Genomic DNA, 20,477 nt, shown 5'->3' with positions numbered 1-20,477 from the left:
ACTGCATTAATCACCCCACCAGGCCTGTCACTTTATATTTGTGAACTGCAAAGCTCTGTCAGGGCAATGGCCAGTACATGTTCCTGGATTACAAATCGGAAATGACTGTGATCGTTATCACTTCGGGCACAGGGACACTGTGTGGAAATTTGCAAACGAAAGTAGCAACTTAATCAGTGAGAGGGTGAGTCTGACAGCCATCCTGCCGCCTCACTGGGAATGCAGCAACGGCCTTGAGTGTCAGCACTGGGAGGGTAGTCAGATTTAGATTGTCCAAAGGATACAACAAAGACACCCAAACAGCTTCTTACTATTATCAATAAATAAAAATCAAAACCATGCCACTTCACTTTTAATGTGATTCTTTGAATCAGTATTGAGCATGCATGAATCTTAAACCACTCATATCTAATTGTTTCCAACTTGGTCATTAAGCATAGCAAATACACATCCAGTGAGCTTTGTTTTCCTTTGTGAAACCAGTTATATTTTCAAGTTGCTGCACACACACTGCCCATCTTGCTGTCTAGCAATTCATTTCTAACATATGTCCCTCTTGTCTTTCTGTCATCTGTTGCTCTGCATGTGTGTTTGCACGCATAATAGTTGTTCATCTAGGAATTTTAGTCCAGTCTTGGTTAACAACAGCAATAGGAACTGTGAATCAGCCACAGAAAGAGAAACTACTGACAACGAGTTAGCAGACATGAAATTGAAAGCTGAAAGCTTCCCTACTTTAGCTCATGATTTCATGACTTACAAAGGAATGCCTCACAATAATATTGACTTCCAGGAAGAGCTGTGATTATGATAAACTGAAATAGGAGCAAATATTCTTGCCAAGTCCTGGGGAAAATAAAAAAAAAAAAAAGGAGAAAAATGCTGCTTCTAAAGCAAGGCTTTAGGAAGGAGATTCTTCCACCATTCCTTTTCATTTATCTACTCTTCACAGTGAATTAAGTGCAGGAATATCTCAGAAAGTTTTACATTTTCCTATTTTCTCTAAATGTAAACATTTTGGACTGGTTTTTCTACAGAATTCAAGTAGAAGAAGAGATTTTCAACCCAATTTTCTTGGTGCTATTACTGAGTTTGTGCTCAGTGATATGTACAGATCAGCTTGGTTTTACTCCTGATCGTTGCTACTCTAGTCACAGTGGTTATTCCTTTAGCAGCTAATGGAAAGGATAATACTTATTACCAGTATATGAGCTCTCAAGAGAAACCTGCAGTTTTACATTTCTCACTCAGAGGCTGTAGCATTCAAAAGTAAGGTCGGGGCAGGGTATTGATCCCCATAGTCATATCCTGAATCTCACTCTGACAGCTGGGGATGAGGGGGATTGTATTAGCACTCTTTAACTTCAAGGAAACCTATGGTTGCTCCTTTTCAAAATCTCCAGGGGAATATAATGAAGAGAGTGACCAGAACTGTCTTTATATACTTTGGCTGCTCTCATGTTTCCTATAAAAAGGACTTATTGTTCTATACAATTATTAAAGCTATAAAGGGATCTATATCTTGAACTATGACATTTCAGATAAACCAAGGCACTTTTATCTTACTAAGTTTCATAGGCTTTTCTGCAAGCTAATCTGAGTAGCTGATATTTCATTATAAGGTTTAGTGAACTTCAGATCTTTCCACTGCTGCTCCTAAACCAGGTTTATAATCTATTTAGTGAAATTAACTCATCCTTACTTTATATATACATACACATGTGTGCGTATGTAAATATATGTACAAGCACACTGAATATGTGACAATGTCAGTCTGAGCTATTTATGCATGTTTCTCATTTTAGCAATTATTGTAAGGGAGTATTTAGTAAGACTTATTCATGTATTTTAATTCACTCTTTGACATGTATTAAAGCAATCAGATCCATCAGCACAAGAATCATAGGATCATACGGTTTGGGATGGAGGGGACCTCCGAAGGTCACCTATTCCAACCCCCACTCAGGGACATCCTCTGCAGGTAGAAGAGAGCCTTCTCTTCTCCAGGCTGAACCCCAGCTCCCTCAGCCTGTCCTCAATGGAGAGGTGTTCCAGCCCCCCGATCTTTTTCACGGCCCTCTGCAGAACCTGCTCTGTAGGAGCAATAATAAGAAGAAACCAATTTTTCTGGGACTGCACACATTTTGGCAGGACCATCTCCCAAGTATGCAGTTACACATTCATCATAATGCTGAGAATTATAGGTATGTCTGGAGGCGCTTAAATGTTAATGTGCATAGATAGAATTTCAAGAATGGAAAGAAAAGGTGTTAGAATTTGTACGATTAGTTGACCTTTTAATAGTGCTGTGAGAAACTGGTGTTCTTGGTTTATTGTTACAGATATTTCTGTAAATTTCATTTACCTGTGCCTTAAAAGTGGCTCCAGCAGAAATGCACCAGTTTGGGTGTTTTAAAATGTCTGTAGCAAAACGGGGATAAATTTATCATGCATACAAAACATCAATCATTAAACTGCTTGTGCCCAGATTACTGTAATAAAAGTTAAGAACCATAAATATAGCCAAGATTTATAGGGCACAAATTAACTTTGCTGTCTACTTACATTTATAACCTATAATTTAAAGGAGTTATTATGTATACATTCATGTAAATCTATGCACATAAATACTGTGTGTGAGAATATATAAACCTTTGTCTAGTAATAACTAGATACTGATGGACTGAAGTAGTTCAGCAGATTTCAGGCTTCAGCCTCCCTGGGTTCTGCAGGGGAATGGATTTTACATCACATAGGGGCTTTGCTCTTTGCTATATTCAATACCACTGGACAAGATACTTGCCATTATCAGACAAGGGAAAGGAGGATAAAAGAACAAGGCTCTTGATTAAAATATTGTCATTCTATGTTGTGTAGTAGGATTCTTTTAACCATTTTTCGCTAAAGATATGCTGAGGTGAGACATCTCATCTGCTTCCCAACACCTTGGTTGCTCAAGTGCTCTAGTTTGTCAAAGGCTTCACTAAGAGTCAGAAGATGGTAGCAGTGTGTTCTACCCTTGAGCAGATCGTGAACCATGCTGTCACTGCAGGTGTGTCCTGCTTCCATTTTTCCTTGTGTTTTGAGGTTAAGTTAGCTGTATAACACTAATCCTGGCCATGAGGATCACTGGCCCCACGGTTTATCTGGGTTTGGATAGGACAAACCATACCATGGTTCAGTCCTTACCAGCTGCCTGTGAAATATCACATGCAAAACAGACAGGGAATATACAATAAGATTTCTGTTTCTGGTACCACTGAAACTATAGGAAGCTTCATTATTCCCTGTCACCTAACAAAACATATGAGATCACTGTCAGTTTCCCTACCACCAGGTTATTTATGATAGAAGCATACAAACACGGAGGATATGAATACGTAGTACAGAGATCATGAGTTCTGCTGAGTGTTTTAAGACTGGTGGGATGCAGGGATTGGATGTTTTGTGAGTCTCTCTGGGTTGAAGATAAAAATAAGTGGTTGTCTGGAACAGTTCGGAAGTTGTTTGATGGCCCGTGGGATGCCCTTGCATTCCTGTGGCACTGTGTGTACTGAAATTTCAGTACTTTCAGTGGTTTCAATGCATCTAAACTTTCCATTTATGCTTTTAAAAAAGATTATTGATCTTATTCATAATATAATGTCCTAAGCCTTCAGCCAACTGAGATTTTGTATCAGGAGTGTATAAAAGGTAGAAATGTAATTCCAGGGAAGTCGCAACCCACACTGGAGAGACAGAAAAATGGTTACAAAAAGGATTTGTAATTTCTTGATCAGAGAGGACTTAAGATAGAGAACCTGAAACTGAAGGCAGAGCTTATGGCAGTGAATAAAGAGATTGCCCTTCTGTAATATTCATATAAAGCCCTACACAAACAAGACACTTGTGCTAGAAAAAGATGCAGCAGAGTCCTAATCTGACAGTGTTTCTTGGCAAGGTTTTCTTCATGCATAGAATACCAACAGCATATGGTGTAAGAAACCAAACAGAATTACAAATAGATTAAGTAACACAATGATAGAACACAAAGTTCTATATTGATTCCAAGCCATACAACAGTTTCCCAGGTTCACGGAAAGTTTAGATATAAATTGGCAGTTCAGTAAAGCAACCAGAAGTGTTTATGCAGTTTAAGGCTTCATTTTTTAAAACCCATATGTAATGTATTGAGGAGTTATTTCAGTGGAACTAAGCTGGATTATAAATCATATGTCCACCCTCCAGAAATGAGCTATAAAGTGTCTAAATAGTCTTCTGCACAGAAGCGGTATCAAAAATAGTCATTTTGAAAAGTACTCCTCACCAAAAGTGTCTTTGGCAAAGCACATTAATTAGTTCCACACTGTAATTTTTTTTTAAAAAATCCCTTCAAATGTTATTTTTTTTTTTTTTAGTTGAAGACTGCAGATGTTGCCTTTTCTGTAATGATGGCTTTCCCTTCAGCATATACTGAGGATGGTTCATGTTTGCAGTCAAATGTATAATTAAATTAATATAGTTTATGGAATTAAATACTTTGGAAAGCTAATCAAGAAAAATAATAATGATTTGTCTTGTAATAAAATTTGTGAAAGTTAGGACTATACTGGATTATTCTTTGAACCAGAACTATTACTAATCAGCAGAAAATGAGAACATGTTGTTATGGTTTACTTGTTATAAGTAGCTTGCTTATGGGAACATTTAATCATGTTGGATATAGAATCATAGGATCACTTAGGCTGGAAAGGACCTTTATCAAGTCCAATCATTAGATCACCAAGTCTAACCATTAGTATGATTCTCAGGTATGCAGCATATTGACTTTATTAAGCATATTTAAAAATGAAGATACCTAATATTCATACAAAAGTCAATGAAATTGACTCTTAAAATATTTTGTATGTTGTTGTGATAATCATAACTAATAGCATTTGAAATGAGAAATAGATTTCATTTATACAGACTTTTGAGTTTTAGTCTAGAGGTGGATAAACTTTTAGAGTGATTTCCATTTATATTGGAAATTTTCCCATCCTATCCAGAGGGGAGGGAGCAGTTGTATGAGTGGCTGCAGTGGGGCTTGGCTGTCAGCTAGTCCTGAACCACGACAAGAAGACAAAAAGCTCTTACAAAACACCACTGTTGCATGGTCTTTCTGTTATCCAAAAGATGGGCAGTATATGGTAGCAGAGGGAGAGCAGTCTGCTGTTACTTTAACTCACTTTCTTGACCTAAGGCACTGTAAAAAAAACCTGATGATATCTGGGTATCATAGCAGTCCTTAAAAGCAGTTACATGGGACCAACTTGACTTGATCAAAGTAAAAGCAAAGGCTCTTTATAAAGCCATCTGCCACAAACCTTTATCATTTACTTAGGCTCTAAGTTACTGTTTCCATTTTAATAGTTCTATCAGTGTTTGGGTGGTTTCTATGAAGATTATTCAATAAACATTGCCCAGAAAAAGCTAGATCTAGATACTTTTAATGCATAATCCTCTGGAATGTTTATTGAGCCACAACAGTGAACTTTCTGACAGTTTTATTTCTGAGAACGTTATAACGTTACTGTGCATCCCACTGGTACCTCTGCCTTACTGAAAACTCTTGTGCAGTGTAATGAGTCTTACTGAAAGCAGATGCAGCTGAATTAATAACAAGGGCATCAATACACTATAGAAAGCCACATAGTAAGAGGGGTGGGGTGAAGAGAAAAGAATGAAGAATACTGTTTGACTTTTGCAACATGAAGTAACTGAATTAAAAAGAAAGAGTAGCATAAAGATTTGAAAATCCAGGTGTAGATTCATTGAAAAGAGAATTTAATGCAGAGTCTCTGGACAAATTTAAATTAACTTAATTATCTGAAGAAGGGGCTCTAAACAATTACTTAAAACACTAAATGGTCTTGAATTTACTTCTGTGAAGGTTTCTGCTTATCACATTTTCTATGAGGTCACCACACAATAATCCTTCCACCATCTGTTAAATAGATGTTACTCCTCTTAACTAACCAGAGAGAAAACTCAATCTAAGGATCAGTAGAATTAATACAATGCCTCCAAAGGATGGAGGGCTTCAGGTAAAACTTAGTGCTTGGCCATAATGAAGCTGGTGAATATTGGTTTCCTGCAATAAAAGTAATAGGTGAAATGTTGAACTCATAGAGACAGTAGGAATTTTGCCAGTGAGTTTAGCAAGGCCAGTTGAAGTTTTCCCTTCTGGCAGGAATGCCAGCTATGCTCTGCTATGTCATCAGGATGCCTCATCAGGTAAAGACACTTTTTCTCTTTTATAGCTTGAGAACTACATTGTGGAAAATATGAAATCGGAGATGGTGCAGCTGCAGCAGAATGCTGTGCAGAACCACACTGCCACCATGCTCGAGATAGGCACCAGCCTCCTCAGTCAGACTGCAGAGCAGACCAGAAAACTCACCGATGTTGAAACCCAGGTATGTTCCCAGAGGGGTTTTCTAAAAGCTGTTGATTGCACAGGCATGTTCCCATTGTCTTTCTCTTCTGACGAATCACCACGCAAAACTTTTCGACGCAGGGCTCCAAGAAGCCCGGGTACCCTGCCTCTTGGTACCAAGAGCAGTGATGGCCAGCCTTTGTTATTTGTCTGTCTTTTGATTTATTTCGGTCACTATATTTAGCTCTGTGTGTGCAAAGCTGGCAGGACTATCCAGGAAACTAAATCAGCATCTGACTTCAAATAAACAGCCCAGCTACCAACTGTGAGTGATATATGTGTCAAGCTAACTAATGAGTTTCAGGCTAAAACAGAGTCTTTGATCTCCTCTGTTTGTCTCTTTACTATTACAAGAAAGTTTGTTTATTTTCTGCAAGACGTTTCCATTTATTTGAACAGTAGTGTATGTCTGCAGCTTTTAAACTGTGGAGAGAGAGTGAGGAGCAGTAGCTTCTTTATAAAACACTGTGTATTTGAGATTTCTGTAAAGCTGTATAGCAGCACATCAATGTTAAGCAACATCTCCATATGATTCCTAGCACTGAAATCACTGATAAAGAGTATCACTGTCACAGCACAGAGTACAATTTCACATTGAGCTCATCACAAAGATGCATACTACTTTTTTTGCCTTTTGAATTCTTTTATCAGTTTAAGATGCATATGTGTTTTCCTTTTTTTTTTCCTGACTTCTCTTCCTCTTGATCTTCATAGCACATGGTATACTACCAGCTGCATTCACTGTTCATTCAGAACAGGGAAATTAAAGTATTGCATTTATTTGGGTCTAGTAGCATACATACTTCTTGACAGATGATATTTGCTCTTCTATTGTCCTTACTCATGCTTACAATATCATTACCAAGTTTTCACATAATCACATTACAGTACTTTGAGAAAGAAGTCATTATGAAAGACAGATATCCTGTCTTGTGTGAATTTCCTGCACCTTTTTTTTCTACATCCTGCTTAATAGATCAGCATTTACTTACAAATGTTGTGATCTCAAATGATCACTCTTCCTAAACATAGTATATTGACTTATGAAAGTGCTGGGGGAAATTTGAATTCAGTATCAACAGAAAATCTAAATAGAAAGGTGAAGATCTATGAACTGTAGCGTCACATCTATAGTCAGTAAACAGGAGGTTTATATCCCAAAAGATCTGCCTAGGTATAAGGATTGGATACTCATTCATAGTTTCCTCTTTTAAGCAGGCAAGGGCCAAAATGTGCATTGCCCCTCCCTCACTTTTCCTTCAAGGAACCACTTCAAGGTTGAGATATCATTGGCAGTCTTCCTCCTTCTATCCCTATTGCTGAAGAATTTAAGGGATGTTAATATCAGTGGGAGTGGATCTTCCTTGAGCAGTATGTACTGTGACTTGCAGCTCATCTACAACATTTCTTACTTCATTAGAATCTCCTCATCCATGACCCATCCAAATCCCACTGATTCAGTTTAGGCTTCCTTCAATATTACAAGTTCTACTGATAATTTGTAGTTTACTCCATAGATATATCCTCTTTTGAAAACTATTGGTGCTTTCCTGTCTTCTTAACCTTTCCCTACCTTCATAGTACACCTTCAATTTCTGCCAGGTCTGAAACCATGATAATGCTTCCTGGCACTCCTAAATGTATCCATTTTGAAGAACATAGCAGTTATATATGGATAATTTCCAATGTTTTCAACCTCTGTACCCTTAAAAACGGACAAGCCAAGTTGCTTTGTTCATGTCAATAATTTCAAATAAAAATAGGACACTGGACTGAGCTTGAGAGCCATTAGCTTTGCTTTATGTTCTGTAACAAATTCCTACCAAGCATGCATGAGAAAATATTACCCTATCATCTTATGATGATATGGATAAATGTCCTTCCAGGAAAGGCCTGATAGAGTCCATTAAAAAGATACTGTTTTCAGTTCCAGAAGTGAGTGCATCTCAGCTGAAACGTGCACACAAATCTACAAAATCTATTTACACACACTCCTTCAGTCACTATGTCATGGAACAATATCCCAACAAAATCGACTAATATTATTAAAATTATTGCTTTCATTATTGGAAGAAATCTATTGTTTCTACTTCTGAAATATTTTTTTTTCATTGTTAGAATCTATTCTCTTTCATACCATTAAAAGGCTTCTTTTTGTCTGATATCCTTAGTAGAACTTGTGCTATCAATACAGACCACCACTAAAGTGAAAGACAGTTGCCCAAAGCACTGTTTAGGATCACAGCCTTTATCTTAAAAATCTGTGTAACTGTGCAATCAGCCATAACAACAGCAGACACCAGACTTCTGCCAGCACTGCAAAAGAGAGAGCTCAAGGGAAAGCTAAAGTAGGAGTTCTCTGTACAAAACAGCGGATGAAACGTTTTGGCTTCACTCCAAGTACTCTTGCTGCCTTCTGCTTTGCAGGAATGCATGTTTGAGGTATGCCTCTCGTTCTTCCCACTGAAATGATGCTTATTTGGCAGTCTGCTTTCTGCCAGCCTAGTATCATTCTACAGTAAACTGGGTGCCAGAAAATCAGCTGGTGTATAAGAGTGTGGCTTGATTGAGTTCATTTGCACTAGCTGAGCAGCTGAGGTTCAAAAAGAATTTAAGAACAATTTTTGACAAATCATCAAATCAGAATGAAATGTTTGTGTTATGTCGCTGCAACAATGTAACCAGGCCAATATAAACATTAATGTTTTTAATTTACCCTTAAGGTGCTAAATCAAACATCCAGACTTGAAATTCAGCTGCTGGAAAATTCACTGTCTACGTACAAGCTAGAAAAACAGCTACTACAACAAACCCATGAAATCCTGAAAATTCATGAGAAAAACAGGTAAGGAGTAGCTGGTCTCTTACACTCACTCTCTGGTTATGACGGTGGGGTGTGCATACTTGGTTCTAAGCAGCTGGTGAAAAGGAAGAAGCAAATGCAGTAAGTGGAAGGTATAGGCAGTACTTATGAAAAGGCTAGAAGAGGTAAGGTGGGAAGGTACACTGTGTTAGCTCCTGGATGAGAAATGTTAACTTGCTTTTTTACCACTTTCCATGTGCATGGTAAGGACATCTCTTCAGTTTGCATGAGAATGTAGTCATGGGGTCAGAGTTCCTGCTACTGAAAAGCTCAGGGAGAGCTTCAATAAGCACTTGCAAGAAGAAAAATATTAATCAAAACCATGAGATTCTCAACTACTTTAAAGTGCACAAGAAAGAGGAAATCTGTGCAGTTCATCTTTGGAGAAGGATCTCTCTCTCTCCCTTGAAACTCAGTTGTATGTAGCATACTTGGAGCCACACTCTTGTCAAGAATAAGTGACTGGTAGACATTTGGGGTTTATACTGAAACTGAAGAACAAACTGTTCAGTGGCACATACCATTTTAATCAGAGATGTGGCAGTCAAGAAGGTCCAGTGTTGTCCCTTTCTGTGGCACAAGGACTCAGCACCTGAAGTCACTGGATTTAGCAATACAACATTTCACAGAGCTTATGGGGTGTATTAACCTTCTCTGAGTGTGAGATGCCCACCTGGCCACACTCTCACTCCTCCCAGGGAGAAAATATGATGAAAAAGCTTGTGGTTGAGATAAAGACAGGGAGATCACTTACCAGCTACTGTCATGGGCAAAATAACCTTATTTATTTCCAATTAATAACAGTGTAGGATGCTAAGAAAAGAAACAAAAGCAAAAAAACTTTCCCCTCTACCTTCGCTTCTTCCCAGGCTCAACTTCACTCCTGACTCTTCTACCTCCTCTCACCCTGAGCAGTGCAGGGGAATAAAGAATGAGGGTTGTGGTCAGTGCACAGCACTGCCTCTCCTTCCTCTTTTCCCTTCTCCACTGTAGTTCTTTCCACAGGCTGCAGTCATTCAGGATAAGTTTGTTCCCTCATGGGCTTTCCATGGGTTGCAGCTTCCTTCTGGACATCTCCATCTGCTCCAGTGTGAAGTCTTTTGTGGGAAGAAATATACCTACTTGACTGTGGTCTCTCTCACAGGCTGCAGGGGAATCTTTGCTCCAGTGCCTCTTTCACTGACCTTGGTGTCTGCTGCCTTGTTTCTCTCACTTTTCCCCCTCACTCCTAACACAGTCATGTGCTGGATTTACTCTTTCTTAGGAATGTTTTCCCTAAGAAACAACCAGCATGGCTTCGCCTTGTACTAAGTCCTTTGGAGCCAGCTGGAACTGGTTGGGTTGGGCATGGGACCCTCAGCCTCTCCTCACAGAGGCTGCCCCCGCAGAGTCCTCCCTGCTAGCACCAGTTTTGTATGTTTCATCTAACAACTGCTTACAACCAGTAATTACAGCATTCCATCAAAAACTCTTCAACTCCACAGATTTCCCTTGACCAACTGAAAGTATGAATAAATGAATGTGGGATTAACTTTAACTTCAGCCATCTCTGAATTAAGTAATTCACCTAAACTGAGTATGGGGACTTTCTCTATAGCCCATGGAAAGAGTAGGCTTGTGGAGAAAGAAGTTAATTCTACACATTTTACAACCTATTTTAATTTGGGATTAACCCAAACATTAGTTAAGCATAAAAATATTTGGTATTTTTATCTGCTACAATCCAATGAGCAACAAAATTTTATTGGCTGCTCAAGAGACTGAGTCTAGTGTACTTAATAATCTGAATTTATTTATTTATCTTAGCAATGTGTCAGGGTGTAAAGCCTTCATGTCAGTAAACAAGTAAGTTTTCCTTAAGTTGACCTTTGACTTGGCTGACATTCTAATGAAATGGTCTGTGACATGCCAAAATGGTCTGCCTTGGTTTTCCAGAAGAAAAAAGAGGGATATGTTAAAAAGAGCACACTTTATATGCAATGGTTTCTCTCAGAAACATGATCAAACTAGATGGAGAACAGTGGGCAAAAGATGTCTTCTCCTGTGTTAAATATTCCTCTATATGAAATAAAAATCATAATCACTTTCAAAGAACTGGATTTTTGATGGAAGTAGTGCAAAGCCTTGTAGTAATAATAACTGACCATTGCTGTACTACAGTAACTTGTATATTGTCCTCAAAGAAAATGAACACTACGTACCAACAGGGGACCAATGCATGGTCTTTAGAATAGAAGTATATCTGGTCTTGGCCCTTCTCTTTACTTCCTGCCTCTGCTGGGCAGTGTAGCCAATTTTTATTTTTCTTTTTATCCAAGAAAGTGATTCCACGGCATGAGTACATTCACTCTTGCCCCAGAATCATGTTTCTACTGAGTGCTCTCATGCAATAATTTATTTTCGTAGGTTCCCACCCACTGTCATGTAAATGGTGGTTTCTTCCTCCATTGTCATTTTTGATCCCACAAGAGCTTTCTAAAAAATGTTGATTTATTCTTGAATGATTTCACTGCTTAGTATGTGCCTTTATAAACCTCTTCCCCATCCTTTTTTTTCCCCAGAGTGCAGCAGCTGCATTTAAGTTATTGTGTATCATTTATTTCAATATGCCATTGTGAAAACGACTATTTATTTACTCAAATGATAAAAGTGAGGAAAAGCATAATGGAGTACTGGATCTTTCAGCAATAGATAGTGGAAGTGAAATTTAAACATAAAATTCAACTTGAATCTGCAGGCAATCAGACTAAGTTAATTTGTTCAGCCCCAAATCTGTTTTATCCTATGAAAGATGAGGTCTAAAGAATGATTCCTGAATTTCCTTCTGATTGTGTGAAAGATTAGCAAACACAATATGCCTGAGAAGTTTTGTTTGTAAGTTTTGCATACGCTAAAGAGACAAATCCAGATTTTTCACTTTACTTTTGGGATTTCAGTGGAATGATCTTGTCACTGGTATAAGAAGTAAGTGTACCAATGTTAAGTGACCAATTACTTTACTGGCAGTGGGAAATACAGGGACATATATTTTAATATTTCCTTAAACTGGTCAGACAACATGAGACCACCAAAGTATGAGTGGTGAGCACCTAACAATCCAGGGAAAGTTCTGCTCCCGTAAAAGCAAGTACAAAGAAGCTGTCTCAATGAGGGAACACCATTCTTACATTCAAAAGTAACCCTGTCAGTCCTCTGCCTCCTTGGCTTTCCATATATACACGATGCAAGAAAACTGTATGCAAATGGCCAAAGAATTTTTTTCTAATGTGACAGTAGTTGTCTTTGCTGAATACCTCAACAAAGTAGATGTTTTTAATCTGTATTTTCAATAAATCCAGATTTTGTAAAAGATCATTTTACTGCAAAAGATGTCCATCTCTCAGATCTGGTCTGTCTCCTGTCCTCGCATGTCTAAACTCAGGCCTCTGAAAACAAAGATAAAAAAAATCTCTTAAACTGAGCTGGCCTGGAACGGATTAGTGAACAAACTACCTACCTTATAAGGCAAATTGTCTAAACCAGCCTTTCCTTTCTCCCCAGAGAGCTACCAGAGTACTTTCTACATGTTCTACTTCATCACCTTTCCAAATGACAAGAGCTTCCACTGGAAGCTGTTCCTTGACTTCTGTATGGGCCTTCTACCTGCTCTGCTATTATCAGAATGCTTATTCTCAATCAGCTACACACAACACAGTCACACTGAGGCATCCCACTGGCTCATATCCCCACAAAGTTAACACATCATTTCTTTGGTTGAAAAGAGATTCCTAGTCTTGCTAAGATCAGCAGGTTAGACACTGAGATGTAGTTAATCTTCAGGAAAATGAAGTTTGTCTGGGTTTGGGAGGTGTGTGTGCTGTTTGCTTTTAATTTAATTGCCTTCTAGATAACAACTGCAAAGAGCCCCTGTCCAATGGATAATGCTGGTATTTACCTGTGTTAACAACAATAGTTGTTTCTTTACAACATCATTCTGTTCCCCAAATGCCTGTTCCTCCAAAATGAAGTTGCAATTATAAAAGCCCCAAATACACATGGTGTGCATGTGTGAGTATTTATTTATTTGTTTATTTAGATATTTGTATATTTTTACATGTGATACTTTAGTGAAGGGTGATCTATTTTTCCAGTGAGTATTGTGGTTCCCATTGCAGTAAGTCTAGGCCAGTAATGTTTTCAAACTTTTAGAAATTTAAAACATATAGGAAATACAAAGCAATTTCAAATGTGTAGGAAATACAGAGCAATTTCAGATGTATAGAAAATGTGTGTAGTAAACTTACTGTAAAAAAGAGCCAGACATAGCATCAAACCCATGGGATTTTACTGGAAAGGGTTATAAAAGAATGTTATACAACAATCTTGGTCAAGCTTTACAGATTGTTGGATTAATTGGTACGGTAACTCCATTCTTTTTCTTTCTTTCTTTTTTTTTTTCTTTTTTGTTTTATATCAGCAAGTCATTCATGAAAACTACTAGAAATATTTTCATTTTAAATCTGTCTTCATGATGACTCTTCAAAAAATGAGAGCATTTAGTAGCTATTTCTTCAGGGTATTCATCTATTGGAAATTGTCTGATGTCATAAGGAAAAAGAAAAGAACGGAATGGTCTTTCAACTGTTAAAAAATGTATCTGAATATCTTTGTAATTGGTTTCAATCTGTTTCAAGATATTTTGATGAGTTTCTACCTTTTTTTTTAATAAAAGAAAATAAGAGAAAAAAAGAGTAAAAATATTAGTTTAATTAAAAAAAGGGAAGAAGATTGCAATGACAAAGAATAGAATCCAAAAAGGAGTCAAAATATGACTTTAACAATTAAAGTGAGAAATTCTGGCCACATTGGAGTCAAAAGCTGTAAGAATAGATTTTCTTATGCTGTTTAAGGATTACTTCATTTTTGGGACAGGCCGGTGAAGAAATCCCCACTCTAAGTGATGTTTTTGGTTTTGTTCATTTGGGGCTTTGACTGAAGGTTTCTCACTAATTCTTGTGAAGCACAATGACTCTTTTGGATTTCTCCCAGGAATACAGGGAGTGGTCTTATCCTTGGGACTGTTCTGGTTTAGATTTATGGATATAGGAAGATCACTGCCTACGTGCATATGAGTTCCTTAAGTTAGCTTAGTTTTGCAGTTTATAATAACAGAACTTTTCATCTATGTAGAAAACTGTCACGGAACCAAGTGCTGTGACACTCCCATCTTCCCACCACATGGTATTGGCACCACTCATAAATATTAAGATATAATATTACTAAAGCCATAAAACATCTGCTTGCTGTTTGTCATTGTAGATGCCAAACCGGGAAAATCTAAACATTGTCATCTTCTTCCTTCCTGCTTGCCGTGGCCAGAGCTGCTACAAATAAGACTGTCATCACCATAGGCTCATTTACCATGGTCTTAGGAGGGCTATGGTGGAAAAGAAATAATGCAGTGCAAAAACTGTTGCTGTCAAAGGCTAAATAATTTCTTCATGAAATTATTTAGATGTGGACATGCATATAGGATGTTTTGGAGTTAAGACAATGCCCTGTACTGTACTAGGATATGGACAAAGATAAATGTTTTTGTTTGTTGGGTTTTTTTTTTTGTCTTTACCTACCATTGAAATATAAAGCAACATTCTGGCTTCAAGAATGCATCTTCATTTACATTGAAAATACACAACAGATTCCATGGACTGTAAGATGTCAGACTGGGGGGTGGCCACACCTAGCACTCATTCTAGAACAGACTGTGCCTGGCACTCACCTGGTCACTATCCAAAGCGTTTTGGTGTAATTTATAGATTATCAGAAAACTTAAAATTTAGAGTTAAAATGAGCATTTCAGTTTTGTGAACAAAACTGATAAAATTCACATAGGACATTGTTTATTTTTTTAACATCTTTTATGTCTAAATCCAGTTCCATCAGAACACCACTTCTGCCTGATTAATTAGTCTTACCTTCTGCATAACAAAGCTCAAAGTATTTCACAGCAATGTTTTCAAAACCTCCCATGTGAATTTAGAGCATAAAGAGATTGTGCATGATGCTGGAGTTCCAGTGATGAAAAAAATTGTCTCCAGGTTTGGTAAGGTGTTAAAATAATTAATTTTCTTTGGCTTCAAAGTCCATACTTTGTTTCAACTTGAAACTTTCTGTCTTCTGATTCCATCAAAATGTGTTGTACTTTCCTTACTAATTAATGAGATTTTTAGAACGAGGTATCACATTCCCCTTTGCATTTTTGACTCCATGAAAAAGCATTTTGCCTTCCCATCTTTTGGGTTTTTGCATGATCACCCAGATCCTTCTGGTTTTCACAGAACTAGCTTATGGTGACATTCCAAAGTGTATTTTTCTTCAGTATCTCTGTAAGTTTCACATTTGTAACATTTCAGAAAAAGATATTTGTAACACATTTTTTGATTAAAAAAGTTTTACATTACTTTAGCTTGTACAGCAAATCCAAGGTCTAAATTTAATCTTTGCATTGGTATCATTTGTAACAGCTCATATTAAGGTTCCATGATATCTAGTAGAAACAACTCCATATGGATTTTATTACATTCTTCAGTTAGGTTAAATGACCTGAAATTGTGCAGGCATTTTGCCACTGATCTATTATCCAGAAGTAAAAACAAAGGTGGGGGGAGAGTGCAGATAAATAAAACCTAAGACTGACTTTAACAGGAAGCAGTTTGTTGGCAAGTTCATAGCCATCAGTTGGTTTATGGGCATGAGAAACATCTTTTGGCATATACAATAGAATTACTGAACAGAAAGTAGCAGAGGGATTGAATTAGTTTCTTTATCTAATATTAATAAATTATTTCTGCCAAACTCCCACCACAGCATCAAAGCACTGCCCTGAAAAAAACTTCTTGTTCACTGTTGACAGATATTAGCTGTCCTTTATGTCTGCAACTCCTCTATTCTTCTAGATATAATCTGATATGCCTTTGATCTTTGTAAACTGTGCACTTCTGACTCAGGACAGAGAGGGTACTAGGAAAAAAGAATATTTATCATGAAAGTTTATGTATGTAAAATTATTCATAAAAATCAATGTAAGCAGGCTGCATAGTATGATGCTCAAGAGTTTTCTGTCTGAGGAGCTTTCTTGTCTAACTAGAAAAAATGGTGGTGGGAGTATACATGTGGATTCATGAAAAATAATGGAATCTTACCTTGAAATGCAAACATCTGATTTATCTCTTTGGGAAAACACTCCTATTCTTTATGTGAAACCAAATACCACTCACTTAGTGTACAGCTCCTTTCCCAGCTTCATACCCACATCAACTGGCACATTTATGGTGGGTTCCATATCCCTTGATGGTACTCTACAGCTCCTTATGCTTGTCTTCCCTCCAGTGGCAAGGCTTCTTACACACTCTTTTTTAGTTTGTCTCTTATCATACAGACTCATCCATGCTACCAATGATGTGCACCTCAGCGCTCTGCTCCTCTCCCTCCGTTGCCTACCTTTTTCTGCCTGAAATTCTGTATAGAGTTTGGCCCTATGCTCATGCACTGGCATGGGTGTCAAAAATAGATATGTAGTTCCAGGCGCTTTAGGATAAGCACTGCAGCATGCAAACATCATGAAATGAAACCTTAGAGATCAGTTACATAGAGAAAATCAATGGGCTGGATTAGCAGATGTGACAGTTTAAAGATAAATGATGTGGTGAATTTGGTGGTGTATAAGAAAATATTTCCGTTTTCTGGATTAATAAACATGTAGGCATGAAACAATAACTACCAACTGTTTTATTCTATTTTAGTTTACTTGAGCACAGAATTTTAGAAATGGAAGAAAGGCATAAAGAGGAGCTGGACACTTTGAAGGAGGAAAAAGAGAACCTACAGAGCTTGGTTACACGACAAAGCTACATAATCCAGGAACTAGAGAAGCAGTTAAACAAGGCAACAAGTAACAACAGTGTCCTGCAGAAGCAGCAGCTTGAATTGATGGACACAGTTCACACTTTGATTACCCTCTGTTCCAAGGAAGGAGGTAAGAAAGTAGCATTATAAAACATTTTACATACTAGGAAATTTCTTCTGAAGTAAGTCCTGAATTTTTGGAAAAGCAGAACTCAGTGAGCTTAGCCCAAGAAAGAAAAAACTTTATAACTGAGGACAAAAACCTGATGAGAACCCACAAAATAAGGTTCAGATAGTGCTGAGGCAACTAACAGCCATATCTGATTTTTGGAATTTAATACCAATGAGTTGTTATAGCTTGACCATAGCTGAGAGAGGCCATAATTCCACTGGCTTCACATTAACAATACTGATTTGTCCCTCTGAGAATCTATCCCCTTCTGCTGGAAGCAATCCAACCAACCACAGATACTAACTTCTAGATGCCTACATTTAATTTAGTCGGAACTTTCTTTACAATCAATTTTGTACATAGATATGTCTTATAATGTTCATTAACTTCATGTAGGCACGTAGGGTGCTGTAGATATCCAAATGATGACTCTGTTCTCTTGAATGAGATTTTATTTATAATAAGGGATTAGTTTTCTTCCTTCTACCTTGCTGAATCTCATTTGTTTCTAAGTGCATTAAACATGCTACAAATAGAAAAGATATAAATAACGGCCTTTGAAAGAAGACCTTAGAACAATTCTTTCTCAAATTTGCTTTACTGAGTAAACAGATTTCTTACAGAGACTGAGAAAGAAATTCAGGTAGGATTTGAGTTTTCAAATGCTAAGCACTCAGCAAAACGTCTCTGAAAAGAAATTGCATTCATTACTACTGGTCATGGCAGACCAGAGAATGGAGATCACGTAAAGAATGGAGATGGGACACTGGAAAGAACAGATTGGTAACTATGAGAAACATGGCAAAGTCATACAGAGGAGACAGAAGAAGAAATGTGAGGGAGAATATAATAGAAAATGTCTATGTTAATAACAACTAAAAGGGATGAATGATTCTGCCTGTTATAGCACGCAGAGGGTTAAAAACACTTGGGGAAAGAAAGCTGAGGAAAAATAATATCCATCTAGGAAGCAGCCATCAAAACCCTTCTGAGAATGGGCACAGGGTAAACATAGAAACTGTAGATGTGCGAGTTGTGCTCATCAGTCAGCATGGCACATGGCTGAAAGAGGTCTGTGGGAGGTTAGGCAGCAGCAGTCAGAAGAGCCAGACATATTTGCTCATTCTACAGCTCTCACTGCCATAAATTATTGAAAACTTAGAAACAGACAAAGAAACAAAAAACCCCAAAACAACACAACCAATAAAACCCCCAAACCAACCAACCAAACCCCAACCAACAGCCCTGTCCTCCCAATCAAAACCTTGTCACCTACATCATTATTCAGCACTCTGTGTTAGGGGGCAGAAGACATTAGATCATTCAGACTGTTTAGCTCCAGGCAGTGTGGGTTTTCTTTCTGCTATATATTCCCATGCAACTTGTGTGGCTTAAAACTAAACTACTCCAGTGACAAGGATTGTGTGCTTGGGCCAATACTGATGGCCTGCTTTTGCAAAAAACATTTTTCCCCCTCTCATGTTCATTCTAAATGTTCCCTTCTGCTTATTCTATTATATAGTTCCCCAGTATTTTGAATGAAGTAACATCCTTCATAGTAGGCTGTTCTCATATCAGTAAAGAAACACTGTGATGCAATGCAAATCCTTTATTATGTTTTATGGCCTTTTGGCAAAGAAACCTGGCAAAGCTGTGCTCAGCATGTTCTTATAGAGCTCAGGAGTACTTTAAAATTAATGTTAAAATGAAAGATATGTTATTCTCACACAGAGATATACCACAAGTTCTTGTCAAGGTTAGAAAGATTTTCTAACAATTTTGAATTTGATTAAAAAGAAAAAAACAACAAACAAAACTCAAACCCACAAACAAACCAACATTTTTCCTAAAATTATTTTCCTCAGCTGCTTCTTATAAAAACTTTGAGGATTACAGAAGTGGATGTTTCAAATTGGGCTCCTAGGCTCGAATTCAGGTGCCTGAAAACCTGAATTTTCAGAAGGTTGGGTTTTATTTTTTTGCTGTGGGACTGTGGAAGCAAACTGTACATTTAAATGACTACATGTAATTTAAATAGCCTAACTCAAACCCTTGACTTTGGATTCCTCTTGTGTGTTAACGTGTTCACAATTTTCCCAAATGCCTTTTTTAATTTGAAGACAAATAATTGCAGAAATGTTTCTACCTGCTGTCTGTTTAAGTCTAGGTGATTGACATTTTTGTTAAGTACATTTCTGGCCAAAAGAAGGAGCCAAATTGCATAAGCTAAAATAATAATATTGTCCTGGTCTACAGAACCACTTTAACAAAGGCTGAATGCTAAAGCATTCGATTATATAAAAATTAACACCAGCTTCAGACTGTGCAAACGTGCTCAAGATGGAAAAGTGTGCATTTTGGGAAGTACCCCTGGAATTACTCTAAATTCACACAAAACTGGGAAGTTTAGGCAGTCTTGCCCAAGTCTTTTTGTGTGTACTAACGTTCAAAACATCAAATATACTGTGAGAAGTGGTGTCTATTGGACAATACAAAGCGTGATACATAAATCAACCCCTTCTGTTGTACAATTGGTAAAGCTCAGCCATCTAATTTCATAAGGATTATAGCAGAAACTGAAATGGTCCAGAAAACAGTAGGACAATGGGAAACATTAGAGACCTGGAACAACTTCCATGTGAGGAGAGAGAGCTGTCACGTACAGAATTATTAGATGGGAAAGAAAGTATGTGGGATGCTGTTATGGAATCGTACAAAATAACTAATGGCAAGGAGAAGAGGAACAACCAGTAATGCTGAGAGATAAAAGATAGCAGTTGATTGAGTTTAGTACGTATGCATGTATATTTTTTAAACTATTATCTCTATCAAGAAACTGAAAACTTCCTGGAGATAAGTTACAGACAGGAAAATTACATTCTTCCCTGCATAGGGCTTAGTGTTCAGCATTTTCTGATCTGTGAAACTGAAGTTACAATCTTAAAAACCACGGGTACTGAGCAGTAATTAACACTAAGCAATAAAATAGTAATAACATAGTTAAACAACTTCATTTGTAACCAAGCTGGTGATAACTGCTGCTTTTTGGTTGCAAATTGTGAGACAAATTCTCTCCAGTAGTGACATGATCATATCAGAAT

General features: G+C 37.5%; 1 protein-coding gene across 1 annotated transcript in view; it reads left to right on the top strand.

Moving 5' to 3' along the window:
- The window catches only part of ANGPT1 (angiopoietin 1), a 136,365-nt gene that overhangs the window by 55,829 nt on the left and 60,059 nt on the right, over positions 1-20,477 (top strand). The window contains exons 2-4 of the mRNA XM_054385358.1: positions 6,282-6,437; positions 9,181-9,302; positions 17,102-17,334. Coding sequence (XP_054241333.1) covers positions 6,282-6,437; positions 9,181-9,302; positions 17,102-17,334 — 511 coding nt within the window. The remainder of the gene's footprint in view (positions 1-6,281; positions 6,438-9,180; positions 9,303-17,101; positions 17,335-20,477) is intronic.

The sequence above is a fragment of the Indicator indicator genome, chromosome 12, assembly GCF_027791375.1.
Source record: "Indicator indicator isolate 239-I01 chromosome 12, UM_Iind_1.1, whole genome shotgun sequence".
Classification (NCBI taxonomy): Eukaryota; Metazoa; Chordata; class Aves; order Piciformes; family Indicatoridae; genus Indicator; species Indicator indicator.
This window is presented reverse-complemented; position numbering and strand designations above follow the sequence as displayed.